This window comes from Malaya genurostris, chromosome 2 (assembly GCF_030247185.1).
Source record: "Malaya genurostris strain Urasoe2022 chromosome 2, Malgen_1.1, whole genome shotgun sequence".
Classification (NCBI taxonomy): domain Eukaryota; kingdom Metazoa; phylum Arthropoda; class Insecta; order Diptera; family Culicidae; genus Malaya; species Malaya genurostris.
Window position 1 is genome coordinate 329,343,384 of NC_080571.1, and position 22,363 is coordinate 329,365,746.

Sequence of the window (22,363 nt, forward strand, 5' to 3'; positions counted from 1 at the left end):
GCAATCTAGGCAACATAGGCTACTATAGGTTTCGTAGAGCACTTATGGGACTATCATAATTATTTAGTTTGGTTCGTTTCCACGTGGGCAGTTTTCAGCAAAATATTTTTTTTGTCGGTTTGTAAATTTAAAAATGTTTTAGCACATTAAAGGTGAGCTTTTTGGTTGCTGAGCTTAAGCTTCCAATATTCGTCACCATGGCGCTTTCCTCCTAGCGGATTGTGGAGCTTTCCAATAGCCGCTTGATGAATGCAAGAAACGATGAAATTTTGAAAAAAACTGTAAAAAATATTAATTGCAATTTAGGCAACATAGGCTACTATAGGTTTCGTAGAGCACTTATGGGACTATCATAATTAATTAGTTTGGTTCGTTTCCACGTGGGCAGTTTTCCGCAAAATATTTTTTTCTTTTGACTCACCTTTCATTATACCCAGAACGAAATATTTTGAAAAAACTGTAAAAAATATTAATTGCAATTTAGGCAACATAGGCTACTATAGGTTTCGTAGAGCACTTATGGGACTATCATAATTAATTAGTTTGGTTCGTTTCCACGTGGGCAGTTTTCCGCAAAATATTTTTTTCTTTTGACTCACCTTTCATTATACCCAGAACGAAATATTTTGAAAAAACTGTAAAAAATATTAATTGCAATTTAGGCAACATAGGCTACTATAGGTTTCGTAGAGCACTTATGGGACTATCATAATTAATTAGTTTGGTTCGTTTCCACGTGGGCAGTTTTCCGCAAAATATTTTTTTCTTTTGACTCACCTTTCATTATACCCAGAACGAAATATTTTGAAAGAATCATAGAAAAAACTGAATGCAATACGAGGAGTTTTCGGAAAATAAATATCTTCGTTTTTTGTTTTTTATGATTTTTGAAAGAAAAAGTTTTGTAAATTTAATTTTATTCACTTTCTTTATACAATGTTTTAGAAATACTTCTCATGATTTACGACAATGCTAGAAAAGAACGCGCTTGTTGGTGAGCTTTAGTCGGGGAGTTCACGTTTTGTTGGCTTTCCTGCTTTCGATATCTGCCACCAGGGCGTATTCAGTAGGATATTCTTCCCAAGCTTTTTAGTTGGTCGCTATTAAGGTGGCAGTTCAATTTTTCGAAAAAGCTTTTTGGTTGCTGAGAGAGCTTTGGTTGGTGAGAGCTTTAGTCGGCCAATTCACGTTAGTCATCCTCGGGCCAATTGCAAACACATACAACAACAACAATCTGCACCAGTGAACAACCGCAAATAGCGGTCTCTAGTGAGATAACATTTTGTGTATTTCTGTTCGCGGAAGAAAGATTTTTTCTCGTTCTAGAGTGAATCCGTGTGGCGACGCCGCGAAACATCATCGGGAGTCAATGTAAAAGAATTTACAATCGAAAAATATAAAATAATCGAAAATAATAATACAACCAAAACCTAACCTATTCGAAAATATATAAACAAATCGAAATCAAAACACAAAATTAAATTATAATCTAACAATATACGGGCAAGATGGGCCATCACTGGCCTTAGCCTGTCACGTTAGTGGCACAGCAAATAAAAAAAACAGTCGCGTATAAATAAATGATACAAAAAAAACAATCTGCAACAGAAATCGGTTTGTAAGTAATCTGAATAATGTGCCTGACACGGGTTGATGGTCTTCCAGACGAGGTAATATGCTTTCATTTTTTATCAATACTATATTCTGTTTAATCTTAACATGCAACTTTTAGATGTTGGAAAAAATATTTTCCTATCTCAGTTTCGAATATCTACGAACGGTAACCACTATTTGTCGTCGATGGAATTATTTAACTGCAAGGCTTGTAGCAAGCAAAGCTCAGCTTGTGGTAAAAGTTGAAAACAACAGCACGGAAAACTGTCGACAAGCTCTTCTTGCCAGCCAACGAAACTATAAACAAATACTTTTTTGGTTTATTGATGATGCATCATCTGATGACGGTACAAACAACGGAACAGAAATTCATGCTATCAGTGAGCTGCTCTGCCGCATGCTAATGAAATTTGGCCCATCAATTAAAACGTTGATACTGCATCAGCGTGTACCTAATGAAATTGTTGAACTTGCAACTATTAGTAGAGCTTTGAGTTTATGTCCTAATCTGGAAATATTTCAAATAGATCGTGTATTGTTTTATGAAACCGATCGAAATCAAACAGTAAAGTTTGATGTATTACCGTCGCTTCAGGAGTTTAATAATAGAAGCAATCTGTTAGATTGGTTTGAGTTCGACCTGAAAGTTATTTCACCAAACTTAACGCGTTTTCGTGTGAATTTAATGCGCAATCCGAAATTGATTCAATGTCTGGTACACTTTCAATCGCAGATCACAGAATTGCACATTTCTTGTGAGTTTCCTGAATCAAAATCGGAAATGTATTTTTTCAAAAAGTTAAAATTCCCTCGGCTTGAGAAGTTATCCATGATGTTTGCAGCTAACGGAGTTAGTATGCAACCGATCCACAGTTTCTTGAAACAGCACAATATACTTAAGGAAGTTTTGATGGAACAACAGGTGAAAGCAGATGTATTGAAAAGTTTAGCATCGTCGCGAAAAACACTCAAACGACTATCATTAAACACTCAGGATTTTGAGACGTTATATTTGGACAACTTTGAATGTTTAGAGGTAAAAATTTATTCAGAGAATGGTGAGATCCAATTCTTAAAACTGCTATTTTTCCAGATGTTTAAATTGAATTATACTTACTTTAAACTTCCACCTTCGTTCGATCCCTCACCAATGCCTGTAATGAGAATGCTGCGTCATTTGAACTTGTACAATGTGACAATTCCAAATCCAGATGAGTTTAACGCTCTTCTACGTCATGCGTTTCCGGCGTTGGAAACCTTGGAACTGATCAATATCTGCCGTAGAAGAACCCGAGAGTATATTCTTTCATTTTATCAACGTATGCTGCGCGGTTTAGTGTCTCTCAAACGGTTGACACTGTCTGAATCCGTAAGCGTTAAAACAATCTGAAATACGGGATCCAGATTTTATTTAAAATTATTTCTTTACTATCAGCAGGAAGAAGAGCTCGATACTGATTTGTTCTGTTTTCTGAACACGTCAATGCATCTTCACGAACTGCGATTAAAATTTAAGAAGTTGAGTGAGTACTCCTTTGAATCAGAAACATTCTCCTTACAAAAGATGACTTTGGATGTGAAACAGGTAAAAATGCACAAAACAAAACATGTTGTGATAAAAAAAATCCTTGTTTGTGGTTTGGATTTTGCAGATGAGCTACAACTACTTGTGCAAACTGCTTGTACCATTTCCTGAGCTTAGTCGAATAGAACTACAAAGCAAGTGTCTTTCAACACAAGAAGTTAACTTCGCAAGGAAAAAATGGCCTCACTGTGAAATTGTTTGTAAGCATGAAATCGAAGTCGAAATCCTGTTTCCAGAGACCTGAGTTGTTACTAAGTAAAATAGGTACTTTATAAGCTACCATGCTTTGAATTTTCGGATTGCAACCAATTATTGTCAGAGAAGTTAGGTTACGAGAAATTCTTTGAATTTGTTACAATAATCGAATTTGTTTGAAAATTATACTCGATTATTGAATAATTGGGTTATTAAAAAAATCCGACACCCCTTTTCGCGACATAGAAGCAACAGTGCTACTGCACTGCATAAATGGACTAGCGATGTACACAAAATTTGCCTCATGATGCCTTCAAAAACACTTAAAACGGTTATGTGCCCTATGCACAAAATAGGTTGACCCCTAGATGACCACCACCTGAATCGGCTAGTATAAGTCGAAACCAGTTTACGTACGGCACGACAGTTAAGACGTAGCACTTCAGTTCTAACAGAAAAAGTGTTCTGTTCTGTATATTGCAGAACCTTTATGTCTGCCTAGCGGTTTATGTTGAACTGCTTGGTAACATAACAGTTCAACATAAACTGTTATGTACTGATGAGTCGAAGACGAAACGTAAAGTATAAAAAACGGTTATGTGACCTAGGCACAAAATGGGTTAACCCCTAGATGACTACTGGATTACGTTTTTATTAGAACCATTTAAATTTTGTTCCATTGTATGATTTCCATAACCGAAAAATAAGATACAATTCGGACATGCGTATGAATTTCACTGGGTCGCCTTATGATTCTTTTATCTGTCACTAGTGTGAAAAAAGTATGGCACACTAGGTGTAACGGATGAAAATAAAACATTTTTTTGAGGTTATCGTTAAAATTTTTTTTAAAGGTTATTGTTAAAATATAAAAACTTCAATGTTTAATATAAAGCATCATTCGAACAAAATTTTTTAATTCGCGGAGAAATATTGAGAAATATTAATTTGATCAAAATCGGTCCAGTCGTCTCTGAGATCTCGACCTCTTTGCTGACGACACACATACACACGGGGACATTTTCTCAGTTCGTCGAGCTGAATCGATTGGTATATGAAACTCAGCCCTTAGGGCCTCGGAAAATTTTTCTATAGCTTGAGCGAATTCTATACCTATTTTTTATATTTATAAAAAAGGTAAAATACAAAATAAAAAACTCCACATTCATGTCAACCATTTTTCTAATTCTTACTTGTGCTTACCTGCTCAAATGCGTGTGCGAGAGGCGGGTCATTTCGATTTATTAAAACTCTATTATTATTCAAAATTATGGGGATTATAGAGAAAAAGTGTAATATCAGAATATCTTTTCCAAATTTCCAATTCTAGTTGCTGCAATTTTGGGTAGGCATCACTCCTTCATTTAAGTTTTAATGCCTTGAAAATCCACCGATGCACAGTGATGCCAAGGTGGCAGAAATCCAAAAAATAATTTTTTTTATGCACTGTATTAATTGTTTTGAATTCTCAGATAATTGAAGGATTACAGTTTAAAGTATAAAAATTTTTGAAGAAGAAATAATCTCTCCATATCCTCTCAAAGATAGATTTCTGCAGCTTAAAGGTTATATATTACGTTTGAAAAATTCCTTTTCCTCAGATTCGACAAATGAATCGATCCAATTTTTGGTGTTGTCGTGGGTTTTACATTGTCATGAAGCAAAAATACTATGCCATGAAGATCTTCATCATTCATCCACATTTCATGCAATGCTCTGCCCGAACGCATTTGAGTAGCTCATAATAAATAGCGCCCAGTTGATCCCACCACATGCACTTTTTATGTTTTCTGGAACTTTCTTGTAGTCCATATAAAAATTCCCAATTACGCTGAGCAAACATGCACTTTTGCTCAGCGTAATTTTTTTCGTCATTTTTTCATTTTACATAGTTTAATAAGATACTTTAACATAATAAAAATCCACTATTATTAGTAAAGCGGTAGTATTCAACCAAATTTTATTTTGTATCAGTTGTACAACTTTGCTTCCATTCGTAACCGAATGTTCGAATTGAGCACACGCGTTTTTTTAACAATCGACATCGGTAAGACGAAGGTGCCTATCACAGCAGAGGCTGTAGTATAGGCATTAAATAAAAGTGATAAAAAGTAGCATCCCCGCAAGTGAGTTCTGTCTGTGCACCGGTTTTGTATCGGTATCGACAGTAGACGCTATTGTGCTATCCTCGGGCAGCAGTTATTGCTATTGTTTGCTACCCGCATCGCAGCAGCTAAATCCTGAGTCAAGGTCACGCTGAAGCACAACGAAGGAGTGAAGGAGCAACTCACCTAACAGCTTACCGTGACATACTGTTAAGTATTTTCTCAAACTTTTTCTTTCAACTTTTACTATCCATATATTTTCTTTTCATTTTATTTCTTTCTTTCTCATTTCAAGTGCGGGAGACTTCTTTACTCCCGCACTTTAAATATGAATATTGATGACAGTGGGGGTGTCTCGGAGGAGGGCGAAGCTGAACGAATGAACGAAGAACATTTAGAGGCTGAGTTTGCTTCCGAGATGCCATCTACCCCTCCGATACCATCTCCCCCTCCGATACCATCTCCCCCTCCGATACCATCTCCCTCTCCGATGCCATCTCCCTCTCCGATGCCTCCATTTCCCTCTAAGATATTGCCTGCTCGCCAAAAAGTTTACCAAGACGATGGCTCGGGGGGTCCGTGGGTGGTATACTTCCGGCCCAAATTAAAGTCTCTCAGAGTTTTAAATATTGCTCGGGACCTGGAAAAACATTACTCGGCAATAAAAACAATAGATAAGGTTTCGCCAAACAAGTTACGCGTTGTTGTGTCCGACCTGAAGCAAGCAAACGAGATTGCTACCAGCGAGTTGTTCACGAAGGAGTACCGCGTGTACGTCCCGTCTCATGTGGTGGAGATCGACGGTGTGGTCCGTGACGAAAGTCTGACAATCGAAGATCTGAAGAAGGACGGGGTAGGCCGTTTCAAAAACCCCGACCTTCAACCAGTGAAAATTTTGGAGTGCAAGCAATTGCACTCCAAATCGATAGATGGTAAATTTTACCAATCGGACTCATTTTGCGTGACTTTTGCCGGATCTGCACTTCCAAATTATTTGGTAGTGAGTGGAGTTCGTCTACCTGTTCGGCTGTATGTACCGCGGGTAATGCATTGTACAAGCTGCAAACAGCTAGGTCATACGGCAACCTATTGTTGCAACAAACTGCGATGCGGCAAATGCGGGGAGGCCCATGAGGACGATCTCTGCAGAAGAGCAGTGGAAAAGTGTTGCTACTGCGGGGAGAATCCTCATGATCTTTCGGTGTGCCCTACGTACATACAGCGTGCGGAGAAATTGAAGCGATCCGTGAAAGAACGTTCCAAACGTTCTTATGCGGAAATCTTAAAAAGAACCACTCCATCGACCCCTGAGAACCCGTTTGCAATCTTGCCAGTTGAAGAGGATAACTCTGACGACCCAGGCGAAGGACCTTCCTACACACAGGTTGAAGGAAGCAGGAAAAGACAAAATCTGGCTTCTCCCAAGCTTCCTCGTAAAGGCCTCAGACTATCCTCTTCGTCACAAAAGAACCAAACGGAAACAAAAAGTGCTGACTCAAAACCGAAGCAAACACCTCCTGGGTTCAAAAAACTTAGGGATGATAAGGAGTACCCAGCACTTCCTGGGGCATCAAAAAACCCGAATGACCCCAAAGCACAACCAGAAAATCCAACAAACGCTGGATTATTGAAATTTTCTGATATCGTGGACTGGATATTAACAGCCTTCAATATTACTGATCCTCTGAAAAGCTTCCTAACTGCTCTACTGCCAACAGTAAGGACATTTTTAAAACAGTTGACTGAACAATGGCCCCTCCTTGCAGCGATCGTATCTTTTGATGGATAATTTACCACTGAGAATCGAAGATATGATCATTGTGCTTCAGTGGAATTGCAGAAGTATCATCCCAAAACTTGATTCTTTCAAACGCTTAATACATACTCATAATTGCGATGTATTCTCCTTGAGTGAAACTTGGCTTACTTCTAACATCAACCTCGACTTCCATAATTTTAACATAATCCGCCTGGACCGAGAAGACTCTTATGGAGGGGTACTTTTAGGGATTAAAAAGTGCTATTCATTTTATCGTATTAACCTCCCCTCGACACCGGGAATTGAAGTTGTTGCTTGCCAAATTAATATTAAAGGCAAAGATCTATGTATAGCTTCTATCTACATTCCTCCCAGAGTCTCGATAGGGCATCGTCGGCTTGCAGACATCATAGAACTTCTTCCTTCACCGCTGCTGGTTTTAGGGGACTTTAACTCGCATGGTACAGGATGGGGCTGCTTATATGATGATAATCGTTCTTCGTTAATCCAAGATCTGTGTGACAACTTCAATTTGACAATTCTAAACACGGGAGAAATGACACGGAACCCTAGACCGCCAGCACAACCAAGTGCGCTGGATTTATCCCTTTGCTCGACTTCGCTACAGTTAGATTGCAAGTGGAAGGTAATCTGTGATCCTCACGGTAGCGATCACTTGCCGATCATAGTTTCTATCACCAACCGTGGAAGACCATCGGAAACAATCAATGTTTCGTACGATTTCACACGAAACATTGATTGGAAACGTTACGCGAGCTCGATATCTGAGAAACTAGAAACATCACAGGAGCTTCCTCCGGAGGAAGAGTATACATTTTTGGCTGGCTTGATTCTTGACACCGCAATTCAAGCTCAGACGAAACGACTACCTAGCGCGCAAACTAGTATACGTTCTCCCAACCCATGGTGGGACAAAGAGTGCTCAGAGCTGAAAACGAAAAAAGCTTCAGCCTTCATCTCGTTTAGAAGGAACGGAACTCCAGATAATTATCGGAAATACGCGGCGTTAGAATTTCAAATGAAAAGTCTGATTAAAGCTAAGAAAAGCGGGTACTGGCGAAGGTTTGTTGACGGATTAACGAGAGAAACAGCAATGAGCACTCTTTGGAATACGGCCCGTCGCATGCGCAATCGAAATCACGCGAACGAAAGCGAGGAATATTCTAACCGCTGGATATTTGATTTCGCTAAGAAAGTATGTCCTGATTCTGTTCCGGAACAGAAGATATCCCGCGTCGCGACATTGAATACAAACGAAACACCGTTTTCGATGGTAGAGTTCTCACTTGCGCTCTTGTCGTGTAACAATAGAGCCCCGGGGTTAGACAGAATTAAATTCAACTTGTTGAAAAATCTGCCCGACTCTGCCAAAAGGCGCTTGTTGAATTTATTCAACAAGTTCCTCGAGGGTAATATTGTCCCACACGAATGGAGAGAAGTGAGAGTTATTACTATTCAAAAACCTGGAAAACCAGCCTCCGATCACAATTCGTATCGGCCGATTGCTATGCTTTCCTGTATTCGGAAATTGTTGGAGAAAATGATTCTCTTCCGTCTAGACAATTGGGTCGAAACAAATGGATTGCTTTCAGGTACACAATTTGGGTTCCGCAGGGGCAAAGGAACGAACGATTGTCTAGCGTTGCTCTCAACAGAAATTCAAATGGCATTTGCTCGTAAAGAACAAATGGCATCAGTTTTCCTCGACATCAAGGGGGCATTCGATTCAGTTTCCATTAACGTTCTATCTGAGAAGTTGCATCAGCATGGTCTTTCACCAGTTTTGAACAACTTTTTATATAATCTATTGTCCGAGAAACACATGCATTTTGAGCATGGTGATTTGACGACAAAGCGATTCAGTTACATGGGTCTTCCTCAGGGCTCATGCTTAAGCCCCCTTTTATACAACTTTTACGTAAATAACATTGATGAATGTATCAACACATCTTGCACGCTAAGACAACTTGCCGACGACAGCGTTGTGTCTATTATAGGACCCAAAGCTGCCGATCTCCAAGGACCATTGCAAGATACCCTCGATAACTTGTCGACATGGGCTTTTCAAATGGGTATCGAGTTCTCTACGGAGAAAACTGAGCTGGTTGTATTTTCAAGGAAGCGAGAACCTGCGCAATTACAGCTTCAACTAGGGGGTGAAACCATAGCTCAGGTTTTCACATTTAAATATCTCGGGGTCTGGTTCGATTCCAAAGGTACCTGGGGATGTCACATTAGGTATTTGAAACGAAAATGCCTACAGAGAATCAATGTCCTTCGTACAATAACCGGAACTTGGTGGGGCTCTCACCCAGGAGACCTGATCAGGTTGTACAAAACGACGATATTGTCAGTAATGGAATATGGATGTTTCTGTTTCCGCTCCGCTACGAATATTCATTTCATTAAACTGGAAAGAATTCAGTATCGTTGTTTACGTATTGCCTTGGGTTGCATGCAATCAACCCATACGATGAGTCTTGAAGTGCTGGCGGGCGTCTTACCGTTGAAAAACAGGTTCTGGGATCTCTCATATCGACTGCTAATCCGATGCGACATTTTGAATCCGATGGTGATAGAAAACTTTGAAAAGCTCGTCGAGCTTAATTCACAAACCCGTTTTATGTCCTTGTATTTTGACTACATGGCTCAGAATATAAAACCTTCTTCGTTTGTTCCCAATCGTGTTCATTTTGTGGATACTTCTAATTCTACTGTGTTTTTCGACACATCCATGAAAGAAGAAATTCGTGGAATCCCGGATCCTGTACGCCCTCAAGAGATCCCAAAAATTTTTAATAATAAATTTAAAGAAGTCGACTGTAATAAAATGTTTTACACTGACGGATCATATCTAGACGGGTCCACTGGCTTCGGTATATTCAATGTAAATTTCACCGCTTCCTATAAACTCAGTGATCCAGCTTCAGTTTACGTCGCAGAACTAGCTGCAATTCAGTATACCCTTGAGATCATTGACACTCTGCCCACAGATCACTACTTCATTGTATCGGACAGTCTCAGTTCCATTGAGGCTCTCCGTTCAGTGAAGCCTGGAAAGCACTCACCGTATTTCCTGGGGAAAATACGGGAACAATTGAGTGCTTTATCTGCAAAATCATACCAGATTACCTTGGTTTGGGTCCCCTCACATTGTTCCATACGGGGCAATGAGAGGGCGGACTCGTTAGCCAAGGTGGGCGCACTAGAAGGTGATATCTATGAAAGACCAATCTGCTTCAATGAATTTTTCAGTTGCTGTCGTCAGAAAACTCTAGCTAGCTGGCAGAATACATGGAATAGTGGAACTCTGGGACGATGGTTACACTCAATAATCCCACAGGTATCGACGAAAGCTTGGTTCCGGGGGTTAGACGTGAGCCGAGACTTTATTCGTGTAATGTCAAGGCTCATGTCTAATCATTATATGTTCAGCGCGCATCTCCGTCGTGTGGGGCTCGCTGAGAGTGGTGTCTGCGTTTGCGGTGAGGGTTATCATGACATCGAACATGTTGTTTGGACATGTGTCGAGTATTGTGATGCCAGGTCCCAACTCATAGGTTCCCTTCGGGCCCGAGGTATACCACCCTTCGTACCAGTCCGCGACGTCTTGGCAACTCGAAATCTTCCTTATATGACTCTCATCTATAACTTCTTGAAAACTATCAATGCTCAAATTTAGTGCTCTCCCTATCTCTTTCTCGTCTACAGCTCTACCGCACTCTTCTTTACGTTGCTGGAAGTATGGCCTGTGTAAACGATGCTTCGGAGCATGCACCTGCCTTGAACTGACTGAGTTGCTGGAAGCTACCCAAAAACGTCACATCAACGTCAGAACACACCAACGAAGCATCCCAATCCAGAATAATCTCTTCATTGCTAAAAGCTGAAAAACATGAAGATTCATCGAACGCAAAATGTGTCTAAAAGATGTATGCCACAAACCAATGATGTATTCAAATTTCAATTCAATACTGTGTAGGTCCCACCCTCCCTATGTCCCCTTACTAACTGGGGAGTATGCCGCCCCGTAATACGGCATCCCTTTCTCTCTCCCTAACAACAAGACAATCGGCCACGTTAAGCTAAAGCAAATGAGCCTAATAAAAGTTTTATTTGAAAAAAAAAAAAAAAAAAACTTTGCTTCCGCCGTTTTTTTCCAAAATAAAAAGTTTTATTGCGAAAATGTGCTTACAGATCTATTATTCAATGTATTGACCATCTCTTCAAAGTATTGGCCATCTTTCCGGCAATTTTCGGATCCTGGCTCGAAAAAAGGAGTCCTCTTTTGACGCTATCCATGAAGCAATCCATTTTTCCAACTCTTCGAAGGATTGTCAGGCCGTGTGCAATCGAACGGAATAAGTGGAAGTCAGAAGGGGAGACATCTGGGGAATACGGCGCATGGGGCAAGACTTCCAATTTCAGCGTTTCCAGGTACTTTTTGACCACTTTTGCGATGTGAGGCCGAGCATTGTCGTGTTGGAGGATGACTTTGTCATATCGCTCTTGATATTGCGCGCGACAAAGGCGCATCAGTTTCGTTCGGTAGCGATCTTCTGTGATGGTTTCACCCGGTTTTAAGAGCTCTTCATCAAGCAATGCTTCTAGTTGTTCATCTTTGAAGGTTTCATCTCTTCTTGTTTGTCTTCGACATCGAAATCACCATTTTTTAAATAAGAACAACTGTCACTGAAACGGCGATGACAATTCGTTAGGCACTGTACACATTCACTTTAAAGGCATTATCATCTATGTATTTTGACCAGCCTCAACCGGTACAGCCACCTATCGGAAAACGACGGAAGCAAAGTTGTACACCTGATAGTTGTGTTTGTGTTCTTTCATAAAATCGAAAAACTTAAAAAATGCCAAATGCAGAGCATTTTCCAAAAATTAATATTTTTGTTAAAAACAAAAAAAAACACTTTTTTGATTGTTACTCTCCCATATTCAATCATAGTGCAATAAACTACATCAGTTGTACACCTATGTTACAACATATCAGGAAATAAAAATATTAAGATAAGCACTCCTGGGGAAAATTGATGTTTTTAAGATATAAGGAAAAGTTTTTTTCTCTGTGTATACATTTTTCACACGGGTTTTATCATTATTTGAAACATTAGTAAAAGCTCCTACTCAATGACGAAATAAATAAACATACACAAATTAATTTATTAAAAAAAGTCGTCATTTTCCGGTCCATAGCGAACGGTGCGTCATGTCACTTTTAGGTGGATCGAATATTTTTGCATACATTATCAAGACGTAAATATATTCAGAGACTTCAAATTATTAATAAAAAATTATCCAGCTGACGTTTATCGCCGTATTTTTGGTTTTTGCCAACTTTTGTGTGGAGAGGCATCACTGTGCGATGATCCGATACCTCATATTACAAACCGTTCAACAGTGGGCCTTTGTCTGCCGAATTCGTTGAACTGATAAATTGCTCGCGGTTAAATCACAGAGAATAGATATTCTACGAGTGATTTCAATTTGTGTAAAAAATTTAATGGTTTTTTGTCAAAGTGATCATCAAGTACACGGGCAAAATTCCGATTCTAGAAATGAACAAAACAAGTCATGATTTGGGGAAAATAGTATATTTTCATGTTATGATAATACACCATGATCAAAAATTCTCGGATCATGATCCATTTGGACTGAATTCGTTGAAATTTGAGCGTAACGCACTTGACGTTATCGGGTATAACTTCAGGCGTGTTTCTGGTACGATGGTAATGTTTTTCACATAAATTCAGGCGTTATGTTTTCAAACATGTCGATTTCAAATAGAACGTATTTTTTACGCGATTTTAACTAATATCTCAGATGAGGTATATTTGAATAGCAAAACAGTGAAAAGCACGACGAGTTTCTCTTAATCTGAATCATTAACAAATAAAATATTATATTTATGAAAAACGACGACGCCTAAAATAACGTGGTTACTTGCGTTGCCTAATGAAAAATCAACCGAGATTTATAATGCAAATGTCAAAACGTGAGAACCCTTTTGATTCGTTAGTTTTGTTTGTTTTGAAGTAATCGGCTAACACCATGACCTCTCGTGAATTTAAATTCTCGGTTGATTTTTCATTAGAGCGTATAAGTAAGTGACAGTTTCTCTTTAATCACTCTCTCTTTCGATTATTGTGATGTGATTATAAAGATTTTCTTTGATATCACTATTCTGTTTGAAAGTCGAAAGTTTCGGGTATCATTTCATGCAAAGAGTTGAGTGATAAACGTGGAAACCGCTTGGTAATTAATAGAAGAGAAAGTAAACAAAGAGAAACTGTCACTTGCTTATACGCCCTTTTGAAAAATTAACCGATAATTAATCGCGAGAGGACAGTTTACAGCAAATATGATTTACAGTAGTTAAATAAAAGTTACAATGTATACTTATCGCATTGGAAGTAAAGGAACATCGATTACTTTATTGTGCGCTAAAAATCCTCGAAAAGCTCGGAATTCCGAGTGCTAAAAGAAGAGATTTCTGACGTTCCGTTATGTACTACGAAAAATTCAGAGTAGATTGCATAAATGTGCAAAAATCAAAATCTATGGTTTACGAAAATATGGAAGATATGAGTATGATGACCTGGTTGCTTATTTTGAATGCGGATTCTTCATTCTTTCCATTTTTTCGTTTTGATTATCTTGTTGATTATTTTTAACAATTGTATTCTTATTTTACTGTAGTGAAATGAGTGACAATGTTGACATTTGATTCTGTTTTACTCATGGCACTCTTTAGTCGAAATGATAACAATGCAATTCGATAGTCCCACGACAAAAGGGCCTAACTGTAAATGAAAGCCTCTCTTTGTTTACTTTCTCTTTTGATTATTACGGAGCCATTATTGCAAATTCTCTAAAGTTTCCAACATAAATCAAAAGCTTGCAGTTTTATCTTGAATGTTTTGCGAAGACTGAAGCGTCAAATATGAAGTCAGTTCGGTAAATCGCGAAAGAAAAAGTAAACAAAGAGAAATTGTCATTTGCAGTTAGGCCCTTTTGTCGTGGGACGGTCGAATTTATCTCGCGCTCTACCAAGCGGTGAGTACGGTCATTTTAGAAAGTGCCGGGTACGAACCAGATTTTTTAATTTTTTTGTAGGCACATACATGTCTTTATTATTTATCGTTGATCATGTGTTATAGCTTACACGCAATGATAATTCATGCAAATAAAATAGTACGCAGTACTAGCTTGGATGCCTGTTCTCTGCAGTTGAATGGTGTAAAAATTGTCCGGGTCGTTTACGATTTACGGATGTGGAAACCCACTTTAAAAAATAACGTTCAACGGTGGTCCTTCATTGGTCCAATACGTTGGATCATTGGTCCAATGAAAGTCCAATCAATCGTTCAACGGGAGGCCAACACGGGACCTTCGTTTGCCGATTTTGAAACAGATCGTTGAACCGAATGCCATTTTTTTCATTCAACAAATCCGGCAGACATAGGTTCATTGTTGATCCATTTTTAACATGAAGAGTTGGAGCCCCGTTGGACCAGTTTTACTGCAGAATTTCTGAAGTTTTTTCCACTTATTTGTTTAAACTAACAATACATACCTGCACAATACTTCTACTTCACGTAGAATAACAATAAATTCTTTCTATGTGAAGGTAACACTTAATTTTCACACTATTTTTGCAAGAGAAAAAACAACAACCAACCGTTCCAGCAAATTGAACGAATATTTCGTGCAATATGTCGTTCAACAAGCGCTCAAAAACCAACAAAATTGAACGGCCTGCTGAGAAGAAACCTAAAAAAAGAAATCTAATCGAGCGACTGAGAACGCCACACGGTGGTGATTCCAGGAACTTTTGGATCAAGGTAGTATGTTATTGAATCGATTTTCTCTGTGATTGCATTCCCTTTTAAAATGGAAAAGACTCCTTCATTTTGTAAAATGCAGTATAATCGAATCAATTGTTCACTCTACTAATTATTCTGCAAAGTGCCCCTAGTGATGGAAGTTGTTCCAATCCATTTTTTGCATAGTTTTATTATGCAACCTTGCCAACAGTTTCGTTTATTATTTCAATCCATCATACCACTTGAGTACATCGTAAAGGTCGAAACACTCTAGATGCTATTTTGGTTACTCTCTTCCTTCAATTATTATTTCACCCAGAGCAAATATCACTACCAAGCCACAGTGCCGTTTGTAATACCTTGGTTAGCCAATTAGTGCGTTGATCTTGAGAGTCACTATGATGCATCCGTGAAACGAAAACAACCCGCCATTTCACAGTTGAAGGTTAATTATTGCAGCGAACAAACTGTTAGGTTAATTAATAGTTGGTTTGACAGGGGCATGCGAGAAAATGCCGCCAAGAATTAAAGGTGTTCTTCCTTCTGAAAAATCGAATGAAAATTCTGAAAGTTTTCAAAAAATATAAATATTGTTGTTAGGTAGTTACTACTGCCCTCTCTTTCTGTTGTTCTCTTTTACAAAATTCAACTAAGAAATTAGTTTTCTCCACTCAACGATAAGTTCAACACATCTGCTCCCGATGAAAATTGATTTGGAATTTTGTTATTGTCTCAATGCCCACTTCTAAAGTATGCTCTGCCTCAGAATTACTGGGCTTATTTTTTGCCGGTGTAGAAGAAGTATTGTTGTTCTTAGGTGTATATGATATTCCGTCCAGTTTATTGCAAATCTTACCGTATTGAACAGGTTTTTGATAATATTGACATATTGCCAGTTGATTGTGGTAGGCGACAAGCGATTTGCACGGAATCAATGTGTCCTGACCGAATGTCAGGTATAGGCTTCTTTAAACGAATTCATGACAAGCGTACGTACGTAGGAAAAAAACCTTCCACACTTCCTTTTCAATGGAGAGAACTCCTTCGCACTGGAACATGAATTGTTTTAATATATTCATCGAGGATGGTCGTACTTGATAGCATTGTTGTCCATATAAACTGGGATGTTATACCTGACCTGACGTTCTCGTGATCCACGAAGAACATATTGTTGTTGTTAGCTAATCCAATAATTTTCTCTCTTCTAAAAATTGAACGTATTTTACACTACTCGTCTCGTCCAATTGAATCGAATGTTGATTCTTTAGATTAAAGATTAAAGCCAAAAGTCCAAACCACAGTCCGCCAGAACAAAGCAAAGTTATATAGAGAAGTAAGAACATAACCAATCAATAAAATTTGATTTAATGTCCACAACAAATCATAGGTAACATTTTTGAAATGATTTTTGTTTTGTTTCATTTTTTTACCAATATCACATACCAGTAGCAGGGCATCCGTAACCATTTCGTTGTCTTTATAGCGTGTACGAAATATAACGAAGCACGCATCGTTCGTGGTGCGTTTTGTCTTCTTTTACGTTGCACGAGCCGGTGCGTACCGGTATTGTATTGTCATTATATTTGGCAGTTTGAAAGCTTTGACACTCCTGTAACTGCGGAACCGGATGTCGGATCCGGATGAAATTTCACAGTGGCTTTTGAGACGATGTGAGCATTAATTTAAACTTAAGATTTGTGAAAATCGATCCAGGTATCGCTGAGAAATCGAAGTGAGTTTTATTTTTAGAGTTTTTCTTCACTACTTGCGGTGCTTCCGGAACAGGAAAAGGAGGGCCAATAGTGCCGAAGCAAGTTTATATTCCCACAAACTAACAATTTTTGCAAACTACAAGAATTTATCAGACAGTTTTATGGAATTAGTACATACTCACTTATCGCGCTTTAGTTCCGAAACCGGAAGTTGGATCAGAATAAAATGTTCTAAACATTTTTAGGGAACTATAAGACCTTTCCTTTTCATTAGTTCGTGAAAATCGGTTAAGCCGTTCCTGAGAAAATTGAGTGCACATTTTTTTCTAAAAATTTTTTAAACATATTACCCAGTAACTCCGGAACCAGCAATCGAGTCAAAATAAAATTCAATAGCAGTTCATTTCGGTTTGACCATCTCTGGAAAAAGTGAGGGCATATTTTTTCCATTTTTTGTGCATATTGTTCTGTATCTCCGGAACCGGAAGTCGGATCGGGATGAAATTCAATAGCATATTTTATTTCATACATACACACATACACACACGGACGGACTGATACACAGACATTTGCTCAGTTCGTCGAGCTGAGTCGAATGATATATGACACACAGTGATTCACACTGTGATTGCATAGCCTTTCTATATGAGAATGGCAAAACTCCATCTTTACACATTTAGCTATTGAAATTCGTGATACATACGTCTCCACGTTCCGTTTTTATACACTCCGCCATAGTGTATTGTTTACAATTGCCAAGTTTCATAGTTATTCATGTTTTGGTTGCAGTCATGTCATCAAAACAAGAAATACTTCGTACAAAATTCACTAGAAAGTTTGGAATTACAAATTCACTCGGATCTCGTATGATACGAACCTTCAAGGAATGTTCAAAGGAAGCAGCTCAAGAACTGTTCAAAAATCTCAGTTCGAGATGTTGTTGAAAGATCCATACTGTCAGTTGATTTTGTGCAGGAAACCAAGAAGTGTGCTGGGTTATATATTCATAAGAGATACAAAAAGTCTCACACCGGAATCAATTAATGAAAATTCAATAACTCAGTCGGTGTTGAACAGTCGTTCGCACCGCACGCGTATAGCTCTTGGCTCCTGGAATTTTTGTCTGGCTACCTAGAGTTTCATTGATTCAAGGCTTCAGTCTTTTTCAAGGCTACCTGAATCACTAACAGTCTTTTTCAAGACTAACAATTAGTCAGCATTTCTCAAGGCTATACAAAAAGTGATATTTTATTATAAACAGTCTTATTCAAGACTAAGAAATTAATAAGCCTTTCTTAAGGCTAGCTATTCAAAGAACTATTCTTCGAACTAATCAGTCTTTATCAAGACTTTTCCAAACTAGGAGTCTAATCGAAGACTAATTTAGCCTAGTTAATTTAATTTAAAATTTCATTCATTTCAAAAATGCCTGCGTCCAACCAGAAAGGCAACAAGCCTAAGGCTAAAAATAATTCAATAAGAAATAAATCACAATCCGTTATTCAACGTTTTTCTAATAACATTCACGATCTTATAGAATCTGGATGTAAAAATAAAAGACAACAATCGGACTTCCCTTCCGTTGATTCTATGCCGTCTAACAATATTTACGAGATTCTTCCTGAATCCGATTGTAGCAACATAGAAGAAAATTCTTCAAAAATTCCCAAAATGGACGCTCGTCGTTCTGGGAAGAAACATCAATCTATGCCACCAGTGACGGTGATGATTTCCGACTTCAAAGCATTCCGTACTGAGCTTTCTACTTTTCTCCCGGAAGTAAAAGTCTCATTTCAAATCGGACGAAGAGGAGAATGTCGAGTCTTGGTTGATGGATTGGAAGATTACGAACGTCTTATTCGATATTTGTCCGAGAAACTTCATAAATTTTATTCATATGATATAAAATCTGACAGACCCTTCAAAGCTGTCTTGAAAGGCTTATCAAATGATCAAAGTACTGATGAAATTAAAAATGAACTAAAAGAATTGCTTGGTTTTGCCCCTTCCCAAGTAATACTTATGAAAAAAGAGCGAATGGTACTTCTAAACCACGCTCTGGGATTTCCCATGAACTTTACTTAATACACTTCAATTGAAGTGACGTAAACAATTTGAAAACTTTAGAAAAAGTACGCTTCATTTCCCACATTAAAATTCATTGGGAACATTATAAACGGCATAATCGTATTGCGAACTTAACGCAATGTCGTCGTTGCCAAGGCTTCGGCCATGGAACCAAAAATTGTCATATGGATATACGGTGTTTGAATTGTGGTAAATCGCATTCGAAAGACGTTTGTCCAATGAATGAAACCATTGATAAATTTTCATGTTCAAATTGCGATGGAAATCATAAATCCAATTATTTGAAATATCCTGTCAGGAAAAAATTTTAAACGCTCGTTCGCTTAGACAACAACTCAAATCAACAGTCTTAAATTAACAGAACATACCTGAAAATCAAAAAATCGTTACAAATGCCACGTCTAATTCTTCTAAGGCACTTATTTATTCGAATTTAAAACAAAAAACAGATACGCCTTCCAATTCGTCTTCTAACGAAAACAATTTATTGACAGGTAGATCGACCTCGTCATCATCTTCTTCTAATGTCAGTTGCGCTAGTGTAACAGGTAGAAACCTACCACTTAATTCTTCTAATGTAGATAATCAAAACACAGGAACGCCTTGCAGTTCATCTCTAACGAAAACAATTTATTAATAGGTAGATCGGCCAAATCATCTTCTTCTAATGACAGTTCTAATGGTCTACCTACCAATATTCCTTCAATGCTATTCGCTTCTTTAAATGATGTCGATTTAGGCGATATAACTGAAAATAAAATGATCTACCTACAAGATCAACTTTTTCAAATGATCATCCGAATGAATTCGACTTCATCACTTTTTGAAGCATTTCAAATCGGATGGCAATTTGCAAATAAAATTATAATGAATTTAAAATTTAACAGTGATGTAACATAATTATTTGAATATTTTAAATTGGAATGCTCGATATTTAAAATCGACTTAAGATGAATTTTATAATTTTCTTAAAGTTCACAAAATTCATATTGCCATTGTGACAGAAACTTTTCTTAAACCAAATGTAAAATTGAAAAGCAATCCACATTATGTGGTTCATCGATTTGACAGGTTTACTGGAATGGGTGGTGGACTTGCCATTTTGTCCAACGGCAACTTAAACATCGAATTTTACCTTCTTTCAATACTAAAGTTATTGAAAGCTTGGGAATCGAAGTTGAAACCATTCATGGAATTTATTTCATCGCTGGAGCATATTTGCCATTCCAATGCACCGGCGAACAATTAAATTTCTTTAAAGGCGATTTGCAAAAACTCACAAGATATCGACCGAAGTTTTTCGTAATAGGGGACTTAAATGCTAAGCATATCCAGTGGAATTGTTGTAAAATAACAATAATGATGAAATACTTCATAATCAACTCTCAGCAACTGGTTACTTCACAGTTCTTCATCCCACTAATCCTACTTGTTTCTCTTCCGTGAAAAACCCGTCTATAATTGATCTGGTTCTAACAGATTAAAGTCACATTTGTAGTGAACCGATTACACATGCTGACTTTGACTCAGACCATCTTCCTGTAACATTCAGACTTTCCAACGAAGCTATAAACAATCCAATTAGTTCTATATTCAACTATCATAGTGCTAATTGGTTGGATTACAGATCTCACATTGAAAATCATGTGAATCATGAAACTATTTTAGAAAATTCTGCGGACATCGACACAGCAATTGATAATTTGAATCATTACATTATCGAAGCTAGAAATCTTTCAGTTCCCAAAACTCAAACTAAATTAAATTCTCCTATCATCGATGACAATCTTCAACTGCTCATTCGGTTGAAGAATGTTCGTCGACGACAATATCAACGTTCTCGTGATCCTGCTATGAAAAACATAGTTAAGGATTTACAAAAAGAAATTAAACATAGATTTACTCTTTTGCGAAATGAAAATTTCGCTAAAGAAGTTGAACAAATTAAACCATATTCTAAACCTTTCTGGAAACTTTCTAAGGTTCTTAAGAAACCTCAGAAACCAATTCCTGCTCTCAAGGAAGGAAATAAAATACTTCTTACAAATTGCAAAAAAGCTCAAAAACTAGCTCAGCAGTTTGAGAGGGTCCACAATTTTAATTTGAACGTTGTGAGTCCTATTTAAAATGAAGTCTCACTGAAATATGATCATATTTCAACTCAAGTGTTATTACAAGATGACATTATTGAGACGAATTTTGATGAAATTAAATCAATTATTAGGAAACTTAAAAACATGAAGACTCCTGGTAATGATGGAATTTTTAATATTTTAATTAAAAATCTTTTCGATGTTGCCTTTTCAACAAGTGTTTTTCATTAGCTTACTTCCCAAAAAGATGGAAAAACGCTAAAGTAATTCCTATCCTCAAAACTGCTAAAATCCCAGCAGAAACATCAAGCTTTCGACCAATTAGCTTACTTTCTTCTATCAGTAAACTTTTTGAAAAAATTATCTTGTTGAGAATGATGTCTCATATAAATGAGAATTCGATTTTTTTACCAGAGCAGTTTGGATTTCGTCATGAACATTCAACTACTCATTAACTTGTAAGAGTAACCAACATGATAAAAGCAAATAAATCTTCTGGGTTATCCACTGGAGTTTCTCTTCTAGACATAGAAAAAGCATTCGACAGTGTTTGGCACAAAAGTTTAATAGCAAAAATGTCTGATTTCCAGTTTCCTATTTATTTGATCAAAATGATTCAAAATTATTTAATTGATCGTACTCTTCAAGTTAGCTATCAGAATTGTAAATCTGAATTGCTACCCGTACGAGCCGTTGTTCCGCAGGGTTCTTCCAAATCTACCCGTTGGCTGTCAGAAATCACTATTCTGTGACGACACAAGTCTGTTAGCCACAGGTAGAAATCTAAGAGTGATCTGCAGTCGCCTACAAAGAAGTTTAAATATTTTCAGTGATTATCTTTCAAAATGGAAAATTAAACCAAATACAGCAAAAACACAATTAATTATCTTTCCTCATAAGCCAAGAGCTTCTTTTCTTAAACCAAACAATAATCACATTCTCAAAATGAATGGTTTGGAATTGACATGGTCTGATCAAGCTAAATACTTAGGTTTAACATATGACAAAAAAACTCACTTTCAAGGATCACATTGAAGGAATCCAGGCAAAGTGTAATAAATATATTAAATGTGTATATCCTCTTATAAACAGAAATTCTAAGCTCTGTCTAAAAAACAATTTGTTAATTTATAAACAAATTTTCAGACCAGCCATGCTTTATGTAGTACCAATTTGGTCAAGTTGTTGTTCCACCAAGAAGAAAACGGTTCAAAGGATTCAGAATAAAATTCTGAAAATGATTTTGAAGCGTCCTCCCTGGTTTAATACAAATGAGTTACACAGACTCACAAATATAGAACCATTAGATGTAATGTCACATAATATTATAAGCAAATTCCGACACAAATC

At 37.5% G+C, this 22,363-nt stretch overlaps 1 protein-coding gene across 2 annotated transcripts; it reads left to right on the forward strand.

Annotated features, from left to right (window-relative positions):
- The first annotated feature begins 1,200 nt into the window (after positions 1–1,200).
- LOC131431491 (uncharacterized) lies at positions 1,201–4,244 on the forward strand. 2 transcript variants are annotated; one of them, XM_058597241.1, is made up of 5 exons: positions 1,201–1,670; positions 1,733–2,650; positions 2,708–2,983; positions 3,050–3,199; positions 3,267–4,244. In XM_058597241.1, the coding sequence occupies exons 1-5, from the start codon at positions 1,635–1,637 to the stop codon at positions 3,441–3,443; spliced, it is 1,557 nt and encodes a 518-aa protein (XP_058453224.1). In that variant the 5' UTR covers positions 1,201–1,634; the 3' UTR covers positions 3,444–4,244. The 2 variants fall into 2 exon arrangements, with proteins under 2 accessions (XP_058453224.1, XP_058453225.1); XM_058597242.1 differs by having other exon boundaries at positions 3,053–3,199.
- Positions 4,245–22,363: the final 18,119 nt, after the last annotated feature.

Bases quoted from the DNA above. Each gene is read 5' to 3' on its own strand.
- LOC131431491 (XM_058597241.1), top strand. From the start codon at position 1,635: ATGTGCCTGACACGGGTTGATGGTCTTCCAGACGAG. The intron at 1,671-1,732 runs GTAATATGCTTT...TGCAACTTTTAG, and splicing joins TTGATGGTCTTCCAGACGAG to ATGTTGGAAAAAATATTTTC. The intron at 2,984-3,049 runs GTAAGCGTTAAA...CTTTACTATCAG, and splicing joins GGTTGACACTGTCTGAATCC to CAGGAAGAAGAGCTCGATAC.